Genomic DNA, 23,400 nt, shown 5'->3' with positions numbered 1-23,400 from the left:
GTGTTTTACGGGACCTCGAACAGTCGCTCGCTGAAAAAACTTTTCTTTACTAGTTTAACTCAAGAGTCGATGAAAACTAAAATCAGTGTTGTCTGAACGTAGCAGAGAATTTACATGTATGTATAAAATCTATTTTAATTACAAGATTTCGTAGAATGTTTTCCTAGTTCCTTACCTGGGATATTTTCTTTGTTTGGGTCATTGCCTCAAAACATAAATTCCAAAAATTTGGCAGGAGGTAGTTTTGTAGCTCTGCCAAACTAATCACAGAATTAGTGGACTATTCCAAACCCTTTATTTTTTAGTTGAGTTTTGTTTCTCTTTAAACAGCTATACTGAGTAATAAAATACTTTTTTCTACTCTTTGATGAATTTGAAACTATTGTATAAGATAAGACAGGCCTTCACTACCTGCTCATTTATGATCAGTGAACGAGTCCAGTCAAATATGGCTGTCTGGTATGAAAGCCTAAAAGGAGGTGACTTAAGCATTTCCTGCTGTCCCAGTGTTGTTTTAATGGCTTCAAATATAGAAACTCTCCTGAGAAATCAATTTATCTGCATACAACCAAATCTCTAGATTTGGTTGTATGCAGAAGACAGAGCAGAGTTTTAAGGCCCTGTGAAGAGAAGAAGCGATGCCTAAAGCTTGTGTCCTGAGGCATTTCAACAGCAAATATCTGAGGACTCGAGTTGATCCTGTGCGTCTTCCAAAGCTCACATGACAGATTGGGACAATCTGAAGAGATATTCAGCCGAAGAAACTGCAGACAATTTTGTTTCTGGGTTAAATCCTTGTTTCAATGTTTTTTTCGCTGAAATATAGTCCTCAATTTTTTTTCATAAAAATAAATAATTTGAGCTTTAAATTGTTAATGTAGCCTTTTTTTTTTTTTCCTTTACAGACTTACACAGGTGAAAAAGTTTTTAAGCTGAAAATGTAAAATAAAAATTAATATTTTTGCTGCATTTTTTAACATGTTAGAAGAAAAATAAGTCTTATTTCAGCACCTGCTGACTGTAAGAATTCCAGACATCCGTCTTAAACAAAAACGATCATCTGGATCGCAGCTTTGCAGTGGAAGCTCTCAGTCCTCCCCTTTCAGTTTCTGTGTGACACATTTGATGCGGATGTTTTCTCTGAGGTTGCGGAGGCGAGCGCTGCGACTTGTGATTTCCTCCACGTAGGTTTTGGGGAACCAGCCCCGCTCCCCGTCTGACAGCCTGATGCCCTCCACCCAGCCTGCAGAAACACATCAGCATCTACACATCAAGCATCCAAGCCTCGCACGTTTTAGACACGCGGAATGCTTTCACTAATATCCACGAGGAAGTTGGAATGCAACTTCCTCGTGGAAGTTGCATTCCACGAGGAAGGGAACTTCCTCGTGGAATGCTTTTACATGTTTTGTCACATTACTGCTACAAATGTTTTTTTTTAGTTGTTAGACCAACACAAAGCCATGTATAAATGTGAAGTGGCTTTCAAAATGTTTTACAATGAAAATTTTCAAAAGTGTGGCCTGATGAAATGGCTCAAACTCTGTCACATCGGACAAAGATAATCTATGAATATTAGTCTTGCCACAGATTCTGTATTTGATTTAAGTCTGGACGTTCCAATAGACAAACATGTTTTGATCTAAATCATGGCACCTCATCATAGCTTGGTCTCAAACTTATTTGCAGCATCTAAAAGGTTTTCTTTGTCCCCCCATTAATTCTGACCTGCTTTGATGCGGCGAACACCTCGTTTTACGTTGCTGTGTTCATTTTTCCAGCATTTTGCATGCAGACTAATAAGTTCAGTTCTGGTGTTATTTACAACAATTGTTATTAATTAGGTGAATTTGGAAAGAATTTTGTTTGAGGATTTTTTTAGGGGTATCAGAATGACAGTAAATGCTCACAACACTTTTCACATGTAAAGGTGAAAAAATTTTGAAATCATGTATCATTTTAAACCCAATTTACACCTTACCGCTATTTTCTGTTGGTTTATGTTAGTATGATTTCTAAAAATCTCTTGAAGGTTTTGGTTTTCACGTGACAAAATGTGAAAAAAATTCAAGTACTTTTGGAAGGCACTATGTTCAGAACTGACTCGAGACTCTTACCATCACTTGTAATGGTTTTAGCATGAAGAATGTCGGCTTTTTCCAAAGTTAACTCATCATGCTCTTGGGCTTGATAGCTTTTAATGCACTGCACCTGGGATATGTCTGCAATAAAACACATAAAAACAATAATAAAAAAAACATGTTCGCGGAGATACATTGATATGCTGCACACATAAACATCTCTACTTACCGTCATTTTCACTGGCCTGCTCAATGTCTTCAAACGGATCAGACGGAAACATTGCTGTGATCCATCTCTGCTTCCCACTCCTTGGCAGACAGAACCAATAGGAACAGTTAACGTAAAGCAACCCTGAGTGGAGATGATGAGACAAAGTTCCTTTCTTTTTCTTTGACGTACTCTGTGTGTGATTTGAGAAGGATCTGATGTTTGAGCTGCTGGCCTTCGCACAGCTGCAGGTGGAAGATGAAGCCTGAGATTCCTTGCAGCTTCTGGCTGAGATCCTTCACTTTCAGCTCTCCAATCTTAGCGTGCACAAATACCATGAACTTCCACGTACTGTAGCAAAAACAGATGAGGTTTTGCAATTGATATCTAAGCCTAATGTTTCACGTTAATACAAATGACGTTTTTTCCTTTGTGTGTAATTATAATTCCAGTTCAGTAACCTAAAAAAACAGTTAATTAAAAATGACTTTTATTTATACATTCTGCTGTAGAGTGTTTGAGGAAATTGGTGATTTTGATGTGGCCTGGAATGAAAATGAGTTTGACTCCCCTGCTGTAGGATCTTTTAAGTAACATTTTGCTAGAATGACTGCAAATAAACCCTATTGGTTTTTCTTTTTTTTCTAGGGAAAATTATTAGATTTAGTTGAAAAAGTCTCAGATTTCAAATAAAACAAGATAAAGTACAAATGTATACATATAAAAATATGTATGTATATGTAGTTCTGAAATACAAATCCTGAGAAAATAAACATGAAGCCACGAGATACATGATAAGTTAAACCACCGGCAGCCTCCCTTCTTTGTATTTATTAATTTAGGGGACAGCAGAAATTTGCATCCTTTGGGAAATGTAACAAACAAATCCTTGCTGTTATACATTAGATAAAAACTATAAAAGCAACATGTTTTGAAGAAACATGGGGTATGATCTCCGCACTAAACAAGGCCGTCAGATTAAAGTTTAATGCCACACGACGCCACTTACTCCTTCCTCCTGGACAGCAGCAGGCAGTCGTTAAACAAGTGGAGGTACACTGGCTTGGTGGGCAGCTTGAGTTTTGATCCTGAAATGCTCATCATCTGGGTGTCCACTTCCAGGAGTTCACCGTGCTTCACCAACCAGCGGGACTGGGAGATGAGAGGAAAGATCTGCAGAGGAAGGAAACCAGTCTCAGAATGGGTCGGCTAGTGGGGTAAATCGAGCCAAAGCTGCTAAAAACAACAAGAAAAATCCACAAAAGTAACTTACTTTGCCCTCAAAGTTGATTTTCTTGTTGAGGTGGATGAGTTCCTCCATCCTCTTCATAGACTGCACGCTGGAATTACACTCTTTGATGATCTAAGGAGGCACACACCGACACTGTTATTACTGTTACGCATCATCTGTGATGATACCGGTCTTCTGGTCGTTAGAGCTGACGGTCGCCACCTTTTTTAGCTCGTTGAAAGCCTTTGTGGCCGTGTCCTCATCTCTGGAGCCTGGTGTTGTCCTCTTTAAGATGTTCTGAAAAGTAAAGATGGTGTAAGAAGGCAAGCCCTGCGGTAAACTGGATTTCTGCTTCACAAAGTTTGACGGAAAGAACATGGTTTCCACTAAAATATCAGTCTGAATATTTGGAGGGTGAACAGAAACCCTACTGTGAGAGTTCAGAGTCGTACCTCCACCAACATTTTGAGTCGTGTGATCCTCTGAAATGGGAGGATTAAAAAGGAGGTCAGGGGCAGCCTTTGGCAGATGGGGTCCTCCTCCAGGCGAGCCAGGATGCCAGGGAAGCGAGGGTTTTCCTGCCTGAGAGGGCATTGACAAATGAAACCCTGAATGACATTTTTGGTGAATCAAAACTCCAGCTGATTTTACTCCTGAGAGAAAAAAAAAAGTTTAACTCAGCCAAGAAAAGCCGCCTGCAAGTTAAGTCATGCAGGTGAAAAATAACACCTGAATAGAAGCAGGATAAAGTTGGACTTTGCAACACCAGAGGACATTAATGCACTCATTCTCAACGTATGGGGGTCCTGAGGCGTCTTCAGGTTTCTAATTGCATGTGCGCAGTAATCAGGGATAAACAGGGCTGAGTTGTTTGATTTGATTGGTTCAAACAGTTTGAACCACAAGTCTCTGTCACAATTATTATGTTGTTATGAATCTGAAAGCTTGAGAACAACACATTAAAGCCCCTAAGACACACAAAAGTTTTAGCAAGTTGCCACAAGATGGCAGCCAGAACGCTGTGACGTTCCCATTCCTACAACTATAAGAGAAAACTAAATATGCATGTTTTCAGAGGAATTACAAGGCAAAACCGTTGACAAAGGAAAACCATGACAAAGTTCTGCATGGAGTTTGCCACAAGCCACATAAGCAAACATGGAGAAGGAGGAACTCTGGCCACATGAGACCAAAGCTCCACTTTTTATTAAGATATAATAAAAGTTATGTGGCACACCATCCCCACCACGAATCGTGGGTGATGCAGCATTATGTTGTGAGGATACATTTCTTTACAGAGAGAGGAAAGTTGGTCAGAGTTTATGGGTGATGTTAGATATGAATTCATTTTAGGTTTGAAAAATATGCATTTATTTCCTCAGTCTTTACAGTCATGCACTAGTTTCTAGTGGTCTAGCGTGTAAAATCTCAATAAAGTCATTGATGTTTGTGGTCATAACGGTGAGAAAAACGAAGAAATTCAGGAGTGGCGAATACTCTTGCAAGCCTCTCCGTTATTGTGTTTGGATAGCTGAAGGTTTGGCTTAGAGCTTCTGCACAAAAGCAACCAAGAAGCACAGACCGCACCAAGAGTGCGTACTCAGATCTGAAACAAATAGACTGAACATAAACCAAAAACAGTTACTCACAGCAACCGCTGGTATGTCTGCTCCTGATAAGCCTGGTTGGTTACGTAAGGCAAATAGACCCTTCGCAGAGCCGGGCAGTGATCCAGGACTATGTCACACACATCAAAACGGAGAATGTCTTTCTCCAGCCTGTGCTCCAGGTCCTGAAGGAACCTGCAGACAGCGATGGAGTAAGAGAACGTGCTCAGGAAGTGAGGAATGACAGCTGAAAGTGTTAAAACATAGACTCTGAGTGCAGGGGAGGCAATCAGCTGCAGATCTCTTCACCTCTCACTGACATCTTTGACTTCAGGCAGCTTGGAAAAGAGCCACTGCTTCTCCTGAGCCCCAAGACACTCGGTGAGCTCCTGAGACAACATGAAATGGTCCACAGCAATCGTCAGGCTACGAATGTATGACGCCTCAGAAGTTACCAGCTCAAACTTTGCCTGAAGGGGGAAAAACACAAAGAATTGAAGAAGTCAAGGAAGGGATGAGAGAAACCCCAAAAGGAAAGGCGAGCTTGATGCTTTGTCACCTCCTGTAGTTTCCTCTCCTCGTTGCTGAAGGTGTCCAACTGACCGCTCATTCGCACATCAGGTATATCCTGCCACAGTGCAAATGCAGAGCCTCGGGAAGAGCGAAACGAGCTGGATGGAGAAAGATTTGACGGAGACGGAGTCCCGTCTGAGCCTTCGTCTCTGAGTCCCTCCTCCTCTGTTCCTGGATCCTTCCCTTGCTGCCTCTGGATCTCTCGGTTGATTGCCACATCGCTGTACTCCTGGTAGAGGATCGCTGCGAAGTCAAAAATGGTAACAGGAGAAATTTTTTTGTTACAAGAATAACAGATAGTAAGACAGGCAAACTTAGGCAAACTTACAGCTTGGCAAAAAACGTGACAGGCGATTTGAAGTGGGAAATGATGAAGGTATGCTCGAGTCTTCCTCTATGGATTTCTTTCGCATTCTGTGAAACCACACCAACAGATTTTATTTAAACTCCACATATATACTGAAAAAGCGTTTTCTCACATTGGATTTTCGTTACCCAAGTTTAGCGCTCCACCGATGAGAAGACATCCCATTGTCGCCACTGGGCAGCGGAAGCCCGGTTCCAACAGGACTGTAGGTGCCGCTGTCACTGGAGCCTCCTGAGCTGCGATGTCTAGAGTTATACTTATCTACAGCGAATAAAGACAAAACGTTGAACATGTGAAGAAACGTATCAAACTTGAGTCTGAATGATTCAATGCAAATAGATTAAGCTCTACTTAGATAAACTTTGTGGCACTCTTGTCAGCAACAAATGGACAACAATTCACACAAGTTTGCCAACATTAGATGGTAACGGACTGCCCAAAACTTTGCCTGGTTCAAGAAGAAAGGACAGTGCTAAATCCTCATGAAAGGATTGATTCCAAGGAATGGTTCAGAGCGGTGGTGGCGGTGAAATTTTCTTGACACACTTTGGACCAAATTATACAAATTGAGCTGATGTGATAAAACATATAATTACTGTAAAGGTATTGTATGTAACTTTTATAAAAGCAAACAAACAAACAAACAAAAAAAAAAACGTTTTATTATACAAACTGAGCCTTGTTTTGACCCCACATCCCACCAGAGCATTGTTGCTGACCATCCTGATCCCTTTCTGGCACTGTACCCATCTTCTCATGACCTTCTTCCAGGATAAAGCTGAACTCTTCCCAAGCTGTTTTAGCATGACACTGAGTTCACTGCACCTCTTCAGTCACATGTTCTCAATGCAACACAACACTTTTGAGTTGTGTTGGAAAGGGAGATTTTACATCCAAAACCTCTGCAACAACTGTGAGATGTCATAACGTATCATAACATCCATCCATCCATCCATCCATCCATCCATCCATCCATCCATCCATCCATCCATCCATCCATCCATCCATCCATCCACTCACAGTCTGGGTTGGGGCTCAGGCTGTTGGAGCTCTGCTTGTCTCTGGAGGCCGCCCGAGCAGACAGTGACTTGCCCAGCCTTAAGGTGAACGAGTTCTTCCTCTGGGAGAGCTGCAGTCTTGATATTAGCTCTGAAGCCGAGAAACGCCGGCGCTCTTGGTCAGTTTGTCGACTGCGTGGCAAGAAGCTCACTCCTGGGTGAAGCGACGTCTCTACGATGCCGCCGCCCTCTTCCTCCTCCGCTCCGGATTCTGAGTCCTCTATTATCTGCAAGGGTTCTGACTGAACATTGAAAATATCTCCGTGGCCGATGCTTGGGAGATCTGGAGTGCCATCTGTGGACGAGGGAGTCGAAGCTGCATCCAGAGAAGATAATCCACAGAGGTCTTCCTCCAGGAAAGAGGCAAAAGGTCCAGGGAAGATGTAGTCTGCCTCCAGGATTGGACTGCTGAGCGATTCATCGCTTGGGCTGTCTGGAGAATAAACCTGCACCTTTCGCCCTGAGGACAAGAACAGAACCATTTTACCTTAAACAAAAACAAGTTAAAAGCTTCTAAGATCTGATTTGCTTCGTCAACTCACGAATAGCCTTCTCCTTCAGAGATGCCTGTGATGTTCTCCTCTGAGGCTGGCTGGCGTGTGGGCCCGGAAACTCTGGACATTCTGGTGAGGATGAGGAGTAAGGTACCTGAGATTCCCAGGAGTCCCTGTTTGTGTACAAAGAGGACAGAGGAAAGGACAGAGGGAGGCTGAGAGCTGCGTGGAGTGGGCGGCAAACTGTCGTTACTGTCCGAGGCTTCTCGTTTTGGTCCTGCCAAGAAGTCCTGGTGCTGTTCTGCTGAACAACCTCAGCGTCATCCACAGCGTGTGACGGAGTGTTTACATTCATTCCATGATCAGTGTGTGTCCTGTGTTTGCCTCTTTGCATGTCATTCAGTTCGTTAAGAGTTTGTCGTAAACCATTTAGAGGTTGAGAGTGTGCATCTGAATCACTGCTCTGCCGCTGAGAGCCAAGACCGTTTAACTTAGAAGGTGCTGGTTGCTGGAGCTCAATAAACGCCAGCGTTTCCTGCTGGCACACCGCCACGTGGTTGGGATGGATGGGATGGAGGAGAGGCCGACCCTCCTTGGACTCGCTCGGATTGTGGGACTCTCCGGAGCCAGGAATCCACATGCTGGGGCTCTCTCCTCGGCAGCGAAAAGCGTGAAGGTGGGGATGGAAATCAGGAAAAGGTGAGAATCCATACCCAGGGAGCATGGCTAGACAGCCACATAGGAGCTGCAGCGACACAGATATAAAACGAAAATGGAATTAATTTGCATGCAAGTGTGAAAGATCTCAAATGGAATCAGTGTGATATTGTGCTGCTGTGATAAAACATGCGATTACTGTAAAGGTATTGTATGTAGCTTTTATAAAAAATATGTTTTTGACATATTTGTTGAAACTGTCACTATGTCGGGACAGTACGAGACAGATAACCTGTGAAAAAAATCAAGCTCCTCAAGACAGGTATCATTTCTCCCAGTGCTACCTGTAGAAATAGACAGCTCAGTCAGAAACAGCCAATCAGAGACAGGAGGAGGGTCTAAGCCTGTCTGACATGCTACAGCCTCTCCTTGTCATTGCTCTCGCTGGTTAGCATGGTCAGAAGTGACAGAGGATAAACAGTTTTGCTGCTCCTCCGTTAACACAATGTGCAGTGTGCACCTGAGGTTGATCAGCAGTGCTAAGACCTTCCTCCTCGCTCTGATTGGTTGTTTTTAAAAGGGAGCGGTGCATTTCTTCAAAGCGCAATAGTAGTTCATTGAGGAAGGGGAGCTTGATTTTATTTCACTGATTATCTGTCATATATCATAGTGTCAGAACACAGTGACTGTTTTAATAAATATGTAAAAGATTGGAAATAAAAGTTACATGATCTAGTTTTAACCTAAACAAGTCAGATTCTGCACAAACGGTCTCAAAGTTCTGACCAGGTGTTTTGAACAGGACTTTTAGGCCTGTTCCAGCCTAAAACTCCTTACTGGTTATGTGATCCATCGGTGTTAAATGTGAATACCTCTAACTTTTTCCCAGACTGTAGATGTTGATTAGGAGTGTAGCACACCCTGGTGTATTTTTGAAAGCATTAAAACACACAAATTATAGAAAGACTCATAGATAAAAAAAACAACTATTGAGATGTGCAGGATGTTTAACAGCCAGGCCCAGTCCTCACAGATAGACACACTCACAAACACACGCACACACACACACACACACACACACACACTGACGTCTGGTCTGGTGTGTCTCCTGAGCAACGTCTTCCTGCTCTAATTAAAGACTTCTCCACATGGCATCCAGCCCCTGTACTTAACATCTACAAACACAGTGACACGGCAGCCCCAGACAGAACCCCACAACAGCGGCACAGACAGAGGAAGACGGCACATCCTCCACACTCTTGCCTGCACCAAGCAATCACAAAGGCTGTCAGTGTCTTTGATGGCCGGTATCGCTGCTCGACTGGATACTTGCTGTGAACTTCTATTAAAAGCCAGAAATTGGTTATGGAGGAAAATGACATGACAGAGTCTTTGAACACACACCAGGGCAGCTCTGTTGCATTTTGCCCCGCTGCTTCCTGAGCAGCTAATCCTCAAGACCTGCTTTTAAACACCTGTTACAGGAACTCTGACGTACATCACCATACAGGCTCGTATGCACAGGAGAAGGCAGAGATTCTTGTCTTCTGATTAGCTGCTGTTGTTAAATAATTAAAGTGAGAGAACCTAATTCTTCCATTTTTAAGCAGCTATTATTAGAGGAACATTTGGTCACATTCGTGGCTCTAGTTCCAATCGAAGAAATTATCAGCCAACTTTCCAGACTCATTTTGTTTTTTTTACAACTAAAGTAATGAAGCAATTACGGTAAGGCACTTTTATTGCCTTACAAAGCAATAAAATTGCAGTTCAAAGTGCTTTACATGAATTACAAGGAAATAAAAACAAAACAGCACACTGAAATAAAGACGAAAAGGTAAAAGTATAAAACTACATATTGGTTCCTCGTGTTTAATAAGAATAAGTCATCTGTAATCTGTAAACTGGTAGGGCTTTCTCTGGATTCGTGTTCTGATTAAAATAGCTATAAATAATAAATAACTGCTTTAGTGACAGTTTGGATGAATTAAGGTTTATTAACAGCAAAGTGTACAGAAGAGATTTGAACAGTTAGCTGGAAGAGGTCAGGCTACAAACATTAAACATAAACTGATGAAGGAAAGGAAACTGGTCCATGTTTAGTTTAGTTTACAATATGCAGAGGACCCTGAATATGACGTAAACCAACTTCGTCCTTTGTGAATCGAACTTGCTCAACACAACAAACCCAGATATCTTTCATAAAGCTTCATGTAGTTCAATCTACTGATTTTACAATGTATTCCTTAGTAAACCTGTAATTTCAAAAGAGCTACACAGAAGAAATAAAAGCAAATGTTCCTTTTAATTTCACTTTGCAATAAAAAGGTAGACCTAATGTTAATTTTTAACTTTTTATCTTTCCACTATTTACTCCTGCCAGCATGCACTCGAAAGCTATTAAACCATAGAGGTCATTTATCATTTACTGTTCATATTCATGTTCAAAGGCCGCAAATATTAGCAAACTGTGACTATTTCCTTTTCTTTTGCCTTTATTAGTATTATATTAAATCTCTTTTGCACTTGCGAGATACACTCGCATAGTGTTTCTGAAGAACACAAAAGCGAGCTTAAACGTTTGTTTCTCCAAGGACGTCTGCCTACGTATGCTGCTGCCGGCTGTGTTGAGAATCGCAGGGTGGAAATCACAGTTTATCTTTCTGTTTACCGAGCGCACTTGTGCCACATTCGGCGAATACGAAGCCACTGAAAAGCCACACCTGCTCTTGTGGGGGTAGGCCGGCCAGAAAATCCTATCCGTCTTTGTTTCAGAAAGACACACACACACCTATGCACACACACAGATGTACATTGCAGGGCTGGCACAAATGGTTACCTGTTCCTGGCTGCACACAAAGAAAACCTTTATGTGAATACCTGTGCCAGGCCGCCCTGAGCACAGGACACCTGAGAGGGTGTGGGAACTACTTCCAGTCATCCACTCATATAGTGCAGCCACTGAGCCACATAAATACATCCATACCACGGCTGCATAATGACCCAACCTTAATGGTGTCTGCAGGTGATCAACCGCTGCTTACGCTGTAATCCTGCTCTGTTTTCAGCATTATCCAAACTTTGCTTAACTGCAGCTACCGTCTGTAACCTGGAGATCAAAGCTGAGTTATGTGCAATATATTATCCAGACCAAAAAGATTTATATGCCGCAATCTAAGCGAACGAGTCCTCTCTCAGTCCTGCACTAGCTCTAAGTCCATCATAAACCAACCCCATCTTAAAGACAGAATTAGCCATTTTTTCTTATTTGATCAAAAGCCTCAAAAGATCACAAAAAAAATTCACAGTAAGCTTCACCACCAAGACATGAAAGCATCGCGCTAAACTGCACATTCCTCGCATTGATACAATTATATCACGCCATTAAAATTTTACTCCAAAGACGTGTAATTTCGCTTGTCACACCAGGCTGTTATTTGTGACTGTTATGGACTTTGCTGCCATAGTTTCATCCCCTGTAATTTCACCAGGCTGATCCAAGACGCCATGTCTGGCGTAGGGAAGTTAACGAACGGCCTTCTGATGCCATCAGTCACACAAGGAGCACTTTTCAATTTTTTTTTTTTACCATTTTCATCTTGAATAATCCTATGAAGAAGCGGCTCACATGAGGGAGCCCGAACCCGCTGCTGATTCAGCTCCTTGACGCAGCAAAATGTTACGTAATCACATAATTAAAGTGCGTTTCACGGTTTCCGGGGCAGAGCGGAGGATGTTAAAGCAAACGGATGCAATGCAGGAGATAATGCGCTTTATGAGGATGTAAAGGTCCGCTCCGTTTACTTTGCAAACGTTTGGGAGAATTACGCTAACAGCGTTTTAAAGAGGCAACATGTAAGTGGAAAATGATCATGTTAATCCTCTGCATAGTTCAAACGGATTACAATGTGTTTGCTTATGTCTGACGATCAGACTCTAAAGTGTCATTCCAAGATAAAAAGAAACCCCTGCTCAAAGAAATCCTTATATATTTGGTTGTCAATGGCATTTCACAACTTACCTGCAGACTTTTATTTTTAGCTCAAATTCTAATTCATATTCTGTTCATGCGCCACAAACCACTTCCTCGCTTGACTCTAGGCTATATTTTTTTCTCTCACTATTCGGATCAAAGGCTGTGTTTCGTTTAAAACACACACACACACACACACACACACACACACACACACACACACACGCAAGCAGCCACAGACAATAGATCAATCCAACTGTGATTAAAGGCACCGTTAACAAGGTAATTCCATCATCCATGATTCTATGGTAAATAGCCTCTTATTCTGAAGTGAATTTTTAAAAACTTCCAAAAAATATATTCTGTACTCAGTTTGCAACAACTCTCACTGTAGGAGAGGCTTGATTTGGCAAAAACATAATTTTACAGTTATTTTTAGAAAACATTCCTGCTGCTATGTGCAAATCAGTACCAGCTGGATAAATATTATCTGATAGCCTAAAATATTGCTCTGAATGATATGAAAATCCAAACATCTTTAAAATATCTGAACAGTTTAAGTCTCAATCAGGAAGGGGAAAGATCATCATTTCACTAAATCCTCCTCTTAAAAACTTTCTGGCAGTCAAAAGAAAAACCAAAGAACTTGTAGACTATAAGAAAGTCAGTGAAATTGCAGCCCTATTTTTCCTCCAGTAAACAAAGAAATAACTAAACTGCAACGACCTCTACACACACTTTTGAAAAGAAAGGATGCTGAACCTTCTTTGAAATCAGCTGCAGAAGACTTGGACAAACCAGTGAAAAACTGGGGAAACCTGGACTGCTCAGATGAAACCAAAACTGAAAGCTTTGGACGTCAATGCACACACCGTGTTTGAAGGAAGAGTGGCTCTGCACTTTACCCCAGAAACACCAAACCAAAGGACAAGCTTGCAGGTGGGCTGCCTTGAAGCGCACTGGCAGACTTCCTACTAGTGAAGAAGAAGATGAAAGGAGAAATGTACACTCTTGATAAAACTGTGAAGATGAAATGACTGAAGATTCCAAGGAAGAATATAGTCACAAACACACAAAGCTCTTAACTGTTTATGGAGAAGGAACGTAAAACTGCAGGAAAAAAAAAAAATTACATAAAGTTCATAAAGTCAGTAGAGTTGTAATGCATTGATAAAGGGATGCAGAAGACTTTAGACTGGAACTGACAGGTCACCAAACGTAAATGCTCAGTACGTGAAAACTACATGCAGTTCAGTTAATATGTTCATGATAATTTGTTTTCTAACAAAGACATTACAATATTCACAAGTTTATGTGAGCAAAGATAACGTTAGAGAACGACATATTTCTAGCACTTTGAACCTGAATTGATACGACTGACACGAGTTTACAATGTACAAGTGTAAATAATCAAATCCTATCACTCAAACAGTAAAAGAAATCCTTTAAAAAAAAAATCTCAGTTTTTTCCTTTGCTGGCACACGAGTTTCTCCATGAGCTCAGGCTGAGCGTGTTTGGTCAGACAAAGCCGAGTGTCCTCACAGTGTGGTGCGACCTGCTGGCGTGCATGTGCAAAATCGCAGTTTTACTTGGTCACGTTAGACCACTAATTGCCAAGATGTGGATTTAAGGAGCCCAGCTCTGTCTGCGGAGACAAGACATGATGTCATGTAGCCTCGCTTGTAGGAAAAAGAACTCCGTTAACACAGACGAGTTTGTGATTCATTTTGCTCTCATCAATGGGCGATAAGCAGTGAGGTTCTGGTAACTTTCCACCACCTCATGAATCTGAATCTCGCCTTTTGTTGGCGTGTATGGTTGAGTGATTAATTAATAATGTGACTCAACCTGTGTCCTCTGAAATATAAACTTATCTTTGTCAGTTTACTTGAACTTCATGAGAATGCTAACTCATGCAAAGCTTTGTAGATACGAGTTGGCTTAAATGGATCAGTGAAAACCAACAGAAACTTTCATGGAGAACTAATGACTTTCTTTATTTCTTGCCAAAACAAACTCTTCCAAAATCGCAATCAGAGAAGTCACACCTGATGTCAAGGTGGTGTCCACTTGTTTCGCCTGAAGTTGGACATCCTCTTTTATGCCGGGTCATGGAAGTCTTCATTTGTCTTCCAGCTTTCGCCTACAGAGACAGGCGAGCAACCCTCAGGCTGCAGAGGAGGGCAAAGAGAGGGTTACCCAAATGCTTACACATACTGCTGGTTGTCCTAATCCTCCTCCAAGACCTTAGACTACGTAGTCAAAACCTTCTGGGATGGTGCCTGATGAAGGTACCTGATGATGATACCTGCTGACACACCCACACAACGCTGCAATGCAAGGTCCACCTGAGTGACGATGAGCATGAGCATCCATCAGCTTCTGACTGAAAGCAACAAGCTGACCCTGACCCACCCAGGGGGATTCCCGCTTACAGTGCCAGACAAACAGCAATAGTTCGCTTCCAGACTTGGAAAAATGGTGACCATCTCACACGTAAACGCAAGAGCTTCGGGACCTTTAACCCCGACTCCCTGCAAATTCAGGTTTCCACTGCAGCAGCCAGGTTTTCAGACGATGCACGTCGTGGCTAGGAACGACACAAAGGAGCCATTGACAAAACTTGTTGGAACAACCTGGTCCAATTATGGCGCTTTGTCATAAGTCACAAAAGCTACCATGTTAATAACGAGCTCAACAAGTAGTAAAGCCAGAAAATCTCATAATCAGTAGCTTTAGACAGACTCAGGGTGTCTAAGCAATGAGATTCAAAGGAAGAAGATGTTTTTTTTGGCATTAGAGACCTGGTTTATTTAAATAAGATGTCCGAGTTCAAAAAAATATCATTCAAATCCTCGCATCAAAAGTAATGCTCTAAGATTTCCTCGTTTGCTTAGCCAGAAATCCTTATCTCAGGCAAATTCAATTTATAGAGAGGTTGCCAGAATAAATCAGATTTAGTTTCAGGAATAAACATAATATTGTTGTTTTGAAATATTTTTCAAGTGGTATGTTGATAATGGAATAATAATAATAATGCAATTTCACCCTCTCAAAAACCAATAACCCGTAATTTTGTAATGAACACTCAGCAGTGGAAATGGAAGACATTTTAAATATCATCTCACCTAAATCACTTTTGGCAAAAAAAAAGAAAAAAAAAAGACTAAGGCTATTATTTTAGGAAGAAGGTGATGTCCAAAGTAAAACAATATAATCAAAAACAATAAATAAAACTGAAAAAAATACACACACACCACAGAAACAAAAGAATAAGTTATGTTGTCACTGTATTTCCCTTGAAAAAAAAAAAAAGATTAGAACAGACATGATCAAATTCATTTCTATTAATCATTAATTAATCGCTTATTGTGACAGGCTTAGCAACCGGTCTTCTACATCTCTTTCACTCTTCTTCGCAGGATTGTTTTAATTCAACCACAATAATGGTTTCACATTGTAAAAAAATAAGTTAATACAGATATATTTATAGCAAAATATCAAGACATCAAGACAAACAACTGGTATTAGCGTCATTATACCACATAGTTTTTACAATTTTCCATTTTATCCTGTGAAAGAGTTCCAGTGAAGTCTGACCAGGTTGTTGCGCTGAACCGTCTCGAGTTACAATTCGGACCCAATGTTTGGTTAACTCCTGTTCTGTCAGTTTTATCTCATTCTTGGGTGAAATAAGAAATAAAATGTCAGCAGAAACGTCCCCTGTGCCTTTGGAGTTTCTAACGTGTGTCAACAACAGCTGACATTTATACACACTATGCGCTGAAAACGTACAAAAAAACCCCTCCTGAATCTCAACGTTTCCATTGTTTGCTGTTTCTTGAGTGCACATATCAGCACAAGTAGTAGAATACCAAACACTGTTTTACCCCACTGCTAAAAATGGAGTCTAATATATGCCTTGTTTGCTTATTTTAAATTAATGTTTGCTCAAGCCATGAATGGCTTTGCTGTTCTAGTGAATGATTTAACTGCTTTTTATGATCCATTTTTCAAAGGTTGAAGTTTCTGTCGGGCACCAGGAAGCTTTGGGACGGTATAATCACTAATGCCTAATGGCTGGCTTTTTGTTTGTTTTCATGACGTTTGCTTAGAAATTACAGAATCATCAACAACTATAGAGGTATAATTAGATCCTGCATGTTTTTGGATTGCTGAGTGCTTTGCTGTTATGCGTGGCATGGAGCCCTTATTTTGAAGAAAAAAACGCAGTGCTTTGAAAAATAATTTCATTGTTTTACTTTTTTTTGAGACAAGCGTTTCTGATCCCCCCCCGCCCCCCCCCCAAAATATAATATCATTCAAAAATGAAGTGTGTTTATATAACAGAGTTCAGACAATATTTTCATGTACTGAGGGGAAACATGCTTTTCACACCAACTTGTCCCTGCACGAATAGAAAGTAATTGCACATCTTGTTAAATCATAAATTCACTAATTGTTTTTAGAAACTTGTGTTTAGTTTCACAAGAGAGCCAAAAGTTTCTTCACTGCATGATGGAGAGGGTGAAAAATCTGGTGAAGACTCCAGAAGTACAAGGAAACAAGGTAATTAGCAGACTGACACGTTTTGGCTTATGACCTTCATCAGGACCACAGAGCCGTTTCTAAGGTGTTTGGTCACCAGTAAACAGCAGAGACACATGAAAACATGGACCTTTGTAGGATCTCCCCAGGTGAGGATGGCCAAAATGAACTCAACGACCACATCAACAATTCATCCAGGAGAAAATGCTGCAGACCTAATCGTGTCAGCTAAGGTCAAAGTTCACAACACAACAATAAGAAACAATCACACTAAATGGTGACCAATACGCAGACACAGGCCCCGCTCACATTCCAAACATGTTGATGATCCTTTTAGACTTTTGAAAAGACGTGCAGCGGACTGAGCAGACAGAAGAAGCTGCGGTTTCAAGACACATCAGGTGTAAAACTAACAATGTTTCAGAGAAATATTTCATACCCTCTGGCTTACATTGGGATGCTAGAGTGATGATTGGGGATTCTTAGCGTCTTCAAGAACTAAACGCTCCACCGTAATTAACACAGTATTGAATTCTGTTCTTTAGCAGCAAATCTGGAAGGAGAATCTGTTCGTGACCTTCAGGTCAAACACACCGGGGTTACAGAGGACCGTCTGAAACACACCAGTAAACACGCAACTTAGTGATTAGAAAAAAAAAACATCTACTCATCCGTCATCTGTACCCACTTATTTCACAGAGCTGCCAGGGACTTTCTCCAGTGGTAACTGAACGAGAGTCTGGGGGAAAAACCCTGGACAAGTTACCGGTCCATTACAGTGCATCATAGAGAGACACAGGACAAACACACACACACACACACACACACACACNCACACACACACACACACACACACACACACGGTTATGCCAAGGGGCGATTTAGAGGAACCAATTAATGGTTTTGGGCTGTGGGGGAAAGCTGGAGTACCCAGTAAGAATCAATGCATACAAAGAGAGAAAACTCCATACAAAAAGACTCCAGACTGAGAACCAAACCAACTGTGCCACCGTACTGGCTCCCAAAACGAAACGAAAAAAAAAAAAACAGAAAGAAAACAGATCTAGTAAAATTCTGAAAAAGTATGATTGATATGAGATGAAGACAGTGAACAGTGTGTTCGTGCTTGAAGTCAATTCTGCAACGAGGAGTCGGAGTGACGGTGTAATAAACTCACTGCCTGTCATCACAAACTTGTGATGCTGGTGGTTGTTGCCAGAACGACAGAAGCTGTTATTAGACTTTAGGAGAAAATTACTTTGCACAATGTGGCAGAGTTGGCTTGGTTAGCTTTCTATCTCTTAATTTCCACCATTTGAAAAGTCAGAACATTTTTCTGTTTCTTCAGGTTATCTCTTGGTCTCACTTAAAATCACGTCTGCTGACCTGAAAAACGGAAACACATTGTTGGTGGGTGGGAGGGATTCCAAACTACTGCTTCACAACTTTAGCTTTTTATTTGTTTTTCTAATTTTGAATCGTTTTTGTTACATTTTTTATTTATCTTTCTTGCTTTGCAAACAAAAATCTACTCTTTATAGACACTAATTCAAACTTTCTATTAATTGTAAAAAAACAATAAAAACAGGGCTAGTTCAGTTTCTCCAGTGTGATCTGCATTGATTTGATCTAGACAGGTTCTGTGTTGAATAGAGATTAGCTAGAAATACCTTGACATATGTTAAACCTTTGTTTTTGCTAAAACAATAAGCAGGTGATTTACATCCTTTTTCGGCATTATGAGCAACTTCAATTTATAACTGCAAAGTATGCACTAATGGCACCAGCAATTGATCATTTTCCATTAGTTATAAGTGTCTTAAAATACAGTTTGCTTTCTGTAAAAGCTTTTCTTTGTGGAAAAAAAAATGGGGACTCTAAAATCTGATCTCTTATTTTTCTCAAGCTGTATGCTTGTTAGACTCTGATGCACCTTATTTCAGTCCTGATCTGTCAAAAAACGAGGAGACTGAGCTTGTTGGGCTCAAGCTGTCAGTCACAGCATCCTGGTTCAAATCTGATCCTGTGCAGCAGATGCTTCCAAAAGCCTGACCTACTTTTCTGATGCTCCCCCTGCATTTATCTGCTCAAGTTTTCACTCTGGCTATTCGTTCTTGTTTTCCAACTCCTTTTCGCTCCAGCGTTATCAGCAACTCCCTTTTCCCAACTTTTCTTATCTGGACATGGATGGAAAAGTCATGTGTTGTTTTTTTGAAAGCGACTGGGTAAATATGAACACCTAACACATACAACTGGCAACCTCGCAGCTATGGGTGCTGATCAGCTTGAAACTGAAAGAATAAGGAAAAGAGAAGCCAGAGGTGTTTTGATGTGACGGTAGCAACTCGTTTGGAGCTTTTGTTTTTCTCCGAGAAGCAGACACACAGAAAAAAAACAAAAAAACTATTCCCCTGAAGAAGAGTTAGTCAACCTCCAAAAGCAAATCTTTTGAAAAAAAAAAAAAAAAAAAAGTGCAGCACACACTGCATTAAATTGGCCGAGGCTGAATGTGAAATAACCTGAGGGCTGCAGAGCCAGACAGGTGTGCAGGTCTGTCCGCAGCGTACACGGCCGGAGGCTCCAATGTCTAGATCCTGACTGATGCAGCCTTCACGCATGGACAAAATAATCCTGAGAGGAGCAGAAGGAGAACTGCTGCCTAGAATGTGTCAAAGCTCCTGCTTTCTGGAAGATAAGAGCAAACCTTTCTACATCTGCTACACGGTTTAATAATGACTACCTGAATGCATGAGGTTCTTAACTCAGTAGGTGGTCTGCTTTACAGTCTTGGCGTCATGACAAGGGCATGTCCAGCTACCGTCCCAGATGAGACTCTCTGACACACTGAGACTCTTTTCCACATTCCCCGAATGACTTGGCATGCTCACTCCTCTGAAACTGAACTCTAGGCTGAGACAGGAGGCAAGAAAACACCGAAACTATGCACACGCAGGAGCAAGAGCTGCTATTATGGACTATTAAAGCTGCTGGCATCTGGGCTGCGAGCCAAAGAAAGTGACCGAGTTTGTTTAAAATATCTCCAGCGCCCGTGTTTTAAACTGCTGTTTTCTTTAAGTCGGTGAACTTGGAAAACTGTGAGGTGGGAATAATAGTGGAACGCTTTGATATGGAATGAAAACTAAATGGGTTTTTTTTAAACATTTTAGAAACAAAAGTCAGAAAAGCATAAAAGACTCCTTTACTTTGATTCCTAGTTCTAAAATCTAGCGCAAATGAAAGTCCACCTGCTTAGAGCTGCGTTTGATTCATAATAACTGGAACATTGATCATCATATCCGATTTATTTGCTTTATGATTTTGATTATGCAATTAGAGGAGACATTGTTTACGGTCTTTTTCATAGCTGGTTACTGCATTATCTTTTTATGATGTACAGCACTTTGAACTGCTATGTTGCTGAAATGTGCTAAACAAATAAACTCGCCTTGATTTGACTTCCAGTAAAAAAAGATGTAGCCAGAGCCACAAGGGAATGGTCCAAATTGAAGCATATTTATATGATTGGACGATCTAGTCAAAGTTCAGACGTAAATCCAAGTGTGAATTTAAGGTAGGACTTGAAAACGGATGTACATCCAGCAAAAAACACAAAATCTTTCTAAGTATTTTTGATCTAGCTTCTAGTGCAAACATCCTAAACATGTGACACTGCCACAAAGCGTTGTACGAACCGAAGGTGCAGCAGAGGGAGTATTTGAGTGCAGCTTTAGTTAAATGATGTAACTGAGTGGATGTGTGTATCCCGCCTGCTTTCTATATGGTGCACACGCAGACTCACACATACATGCTCAGACAGCCGCCGTCTGACTGGCAGGTGATGGGGGCAGGTGCTCTCCAGACACTTGCGGGGGAAGAAGGAAGTGGGAGGGCGGCCATACTTTACATCTGAGTGTTATGTGAGCAGACATGCGTAAAGAAATCAAATCTAAAGCAGCCTATGAGGGAGAAATTCATGCCCAGCTTTTTGGGCTGGTTGTGATCTCTTTCTCACAAAGAGAGGATTTCAAAGCAAAGGGTTATCAAGCGGTCAGTGATCATGCAGAGGACCACCTGGCTGTGATAAACGGCAGTTAAATGGTTCAAGGTCCAGATTTATACGGTGTGCTGCTACACATTTACCCAACATGCAGGTGGTGCATTCAGGTCAGCCGTAGCCCTGTTTAGGTAGTATCTGGTTACATGTGCTTGAGTAACTTTTTGGGGGAAAAAATGACTTTAAAGAGTATTTTTCCTACACGTTTATTTAAGTAACTTTATAAAATATTGTTGATCTTACTTGAGTAACAAAATTCTGTTTACTCTATCCACTCTGCGTAATTTCACTAAGGTTGCTTAATCAAAAAAATTACCAGACACAAACACACACACACACACACACATCTTCAGTTTCTGTTAAAGTTTTATATAGAAACAAATTAATTTGAAAATAAAAAAAATTAAATTTGCCTGATTGTGTTATTTTATAATTATTTATAGGAATTATTTTCATTTTGGTCCTTGAAATACCAACATTATGCACATGACTTTATATTTTGATTCCTCTGATGATGTAATTTTTAATTATTGAATGCTTTATGTTATGATCTGTTACTCGGTACTTGAATGTTCTTTATACCAAATACTTTTTAACTCTTATTTGAGTATTTTTTTGGACAGCTACTTTTATACTTCTATATATATATATATATATATATATATATATATATATAAGTAGTACTACTCTTACTTCACTCTAATTTTTGGGCACTGTGCACATCGCTGCACCTAAGGTAGTAAATCCGACCATTTACACCACCATATTGCGCACCAGCCTATTTACCACCAGACTATTTTATACAGGCACGGCTGCAGACGCCTCACATGACAAAGCACTTAGTCATCAGGTGGGCAGACGGTCTCACCTCAGCTCACCTTCTCTCTGACAAAGTTTGAACAACCAGGGTATTTCCGGACGCTGCACACGACAACCAGACGAGAACTTGAGCGAAGATATGACCTGACACACGAACTCACATTTCAAAACACACGCACACACACACACACACACATATGCGGGTGAGTAAAGTAAAGTGCTCTGCCTGGCAGTGCCCACAGGTAAGTGCGCACGTTTCAGCCTTACGTTGATCTATTCCACAGAAGGGAGGCGAGCGCCAACTTTTAGCCACGTACAGTTCCCCCAGCAAGCTTCCATCTAACATATTCCAGGCATGCACTTACCTGCCTCGCTCTGCAGCGGCTCACTGCTGCGCTGCAGCCATCACATTTAAAGCCTCACTGCCTAAGGAGCTGCTGGAAACATTACCGATGCAAGAAGCAACAGCGTCTTCAAAGGGAATCAAATGCATAGGGAAGGCTAATAATCTCTCATGTACCAAACATTCATCTGCTTGAGCTGGATAAGTTTACATTCTCCATCCAAGAGGGACTTTAATTTAGGTTTTTTTTTTCTTCCCCCTCCGCCCCCCCCAAATACAAATCCTAAATTTTTCCTCCTCAGCCTGTGGGTCACCTGGATGAGCTCCACAGCTTCGCTTTCACCAAGTACACAACAGGAAGCACAGCCTCTGTCCCAAACAGCACAGCTCACCTTTCACTCCCTGCTGCAACAAAGTGCTCAGATGACATGTGTTTTGAAGGTGCTAAAATGTTGATTTTATGTGCTCAGTTTGTTGTTTTGAGGGATGACCTGTCCCGTACCTCTCCGGCGTTCGCAGCCTAGCGTGTGTGCTGGACGGCGTCCAGCGGCAGTGTGTGAATCCAGCAGGCCGTCCCGGGGTCAGGCCGAGCCATTCTGCAATCCATTGCTGCCTTGTGTTCCTCTCGGCTTCCCCTCCTCCCTTCTTTGCACTTGGCTTTCTTCCTAATCACAGCAGACTTTTCAGAACTGATGTCCCACTTCTTGGTTTCTCCTCTTTTTGGTCTGCTCTCTCTTTTCCTCGCGTTAGAGCATTTAAAAAAAAAACAGGTTGAAAACACCCGACACTTGCTGCTCTCCTAGCTACTTATAATGCAGATCCAGTCTCTCTCTGAGCTTCTCTGCCTCTTTACCCTCCCACTCTCCTTCTCTCTCTCCCTTCTCTCTCTCTTTGCTACTGTTGGGGAAGAGCTCTCCTTTTTCTCTCGTATTCTCCTCCCTTTCTCTTGCCCTTCCTCTAATAGTTATTTAGTGTCTCATTTCAGCACCTGCCCTGACACAGAAAGAGGAGAAAGGGAGAGGGACGAAAACAATGACCCTCCGATGCCAAACTGTATGCAGTGCCTTGAGAAAGGATTCATACTCCGTGAATGTATCTGCACTGTTTAACCTGAAACTGCCATTTTTGCACGAGGCCAGACCTTCTTTTTATTTTGATGTGTCAGATTAAAGGGGAGCTAAATAAATGCATACCTCAGTCTTCAGAGTCCTATGCAGGCTGGAAAACTCTCAGGTTTGATTTCAGGATTTTCCAGGTCTGGATAAGTTTTGAAAGTTATTTACATTTATAGGATTTATTCTCATTCTCTAAGATTTGTTTCCTTCCTTGTGTCTTTACATCTCGTTTTACTTTTTCTTTCATACCTACTTTTTGTCCTCCCTTCTT

At 41.3% G+C, this 23,400-nt stretch overlaps 1 protein-coding gene across 2 annotated transcripts; it reads right to left on the bottom strand.

Moving 5' to 3' along the window:
* Positions 1–942: 942 nt before the first annotated feature.
* On the bottom strand, positions 943–22,879 carry arhgef19 (Rho guanine nucleotide exchange factor (GEF) 19). Of its 2 annotated transcripts, none has more exons than XM_007570097.2 (16): positions 22,517–22,879; positions 7,668–8,364; positions 7,088–7,585; positions 6,196–6,328; positions 6,029–6,114; positions 5,687–5,943; positions 5,437–5,597; positions 5,170–5,322; positions 3,973–4,102; positions 3,743–3,817; positions 3,563–3,652; positions 3,299–3,462; positions 2,482–2,640; positions 2,311–2,390; positions 2,118–2,222; positions 943–1,243 (listed from the first exon to the last, which is right to left on the bottom strand). In XM_007570097.2, exons 2-16 carry the CDS (start codon positions 8,341–8,343, stop codon positions 1,089–1,091), a joined length of 2,922 nt encoding a protein of 973 aa, XP_007570159.1. In that variant the 5' UTR covers positions 8,344–8,364; positions 22,517–22,879; the 3' UTR covers positions 943–1,088. The 2 variants fall into 2 exon arrangements, with proteins under 2 accessions (XP_007570159.1, XP_016536192.1); XM_016680706.1 differs by lacking the exon at positions 22,517–22,879 and adding an exon at positions 14,299–14,349.
* Positions 22,880–23,400: the final 521 nt, after the last annotated feature.

The sequence above is a fragment of the Poecilia formosa genome, unplaced genomic scaffold (genome assembly GCF_000485575.1).
Source record: "Poecilia formosa unplaced genomic scaffold, Poecilia_formosa-5.1.2 Scaffold255, whole genome shotgun sequence".
NCBI lineage: Eukaryota > Metazoa > Chordata > Actinopteri > Cyprinodontiformes > Poeciliidae > Poecilia > Poecilia formosa.
Note: the sequence above shows the minus strand (reverse complement) of the source record. Positions and strands in the feature narration are given on the sequence as shown.

Bases quoted from the DNA above. Each gene is read 5' to 3' on its own strand.
- arhgef19 (XM_007570097.2), bottom strand. From the start codon at position 8,343: ATGCTCCCTGGGTATGGATTCTCACCTTTTCCTGATTTCCATCCCCAC. The intron at 4,103-5,169 runs GTGAGTAACTGT...ATGCCCTCTCAG, and splicing joins CAGACATACCAGCGGTTGCT to GCAGGAAAACCCTCGCTTCC. The intron at 2,223-2,310 runs GTAAGTAGAGAT...GTTTTATTGCAG, and splicing joins GCAGGCCAGTGAAAATGACG to ACATATCCCAGGTGCAGTGC.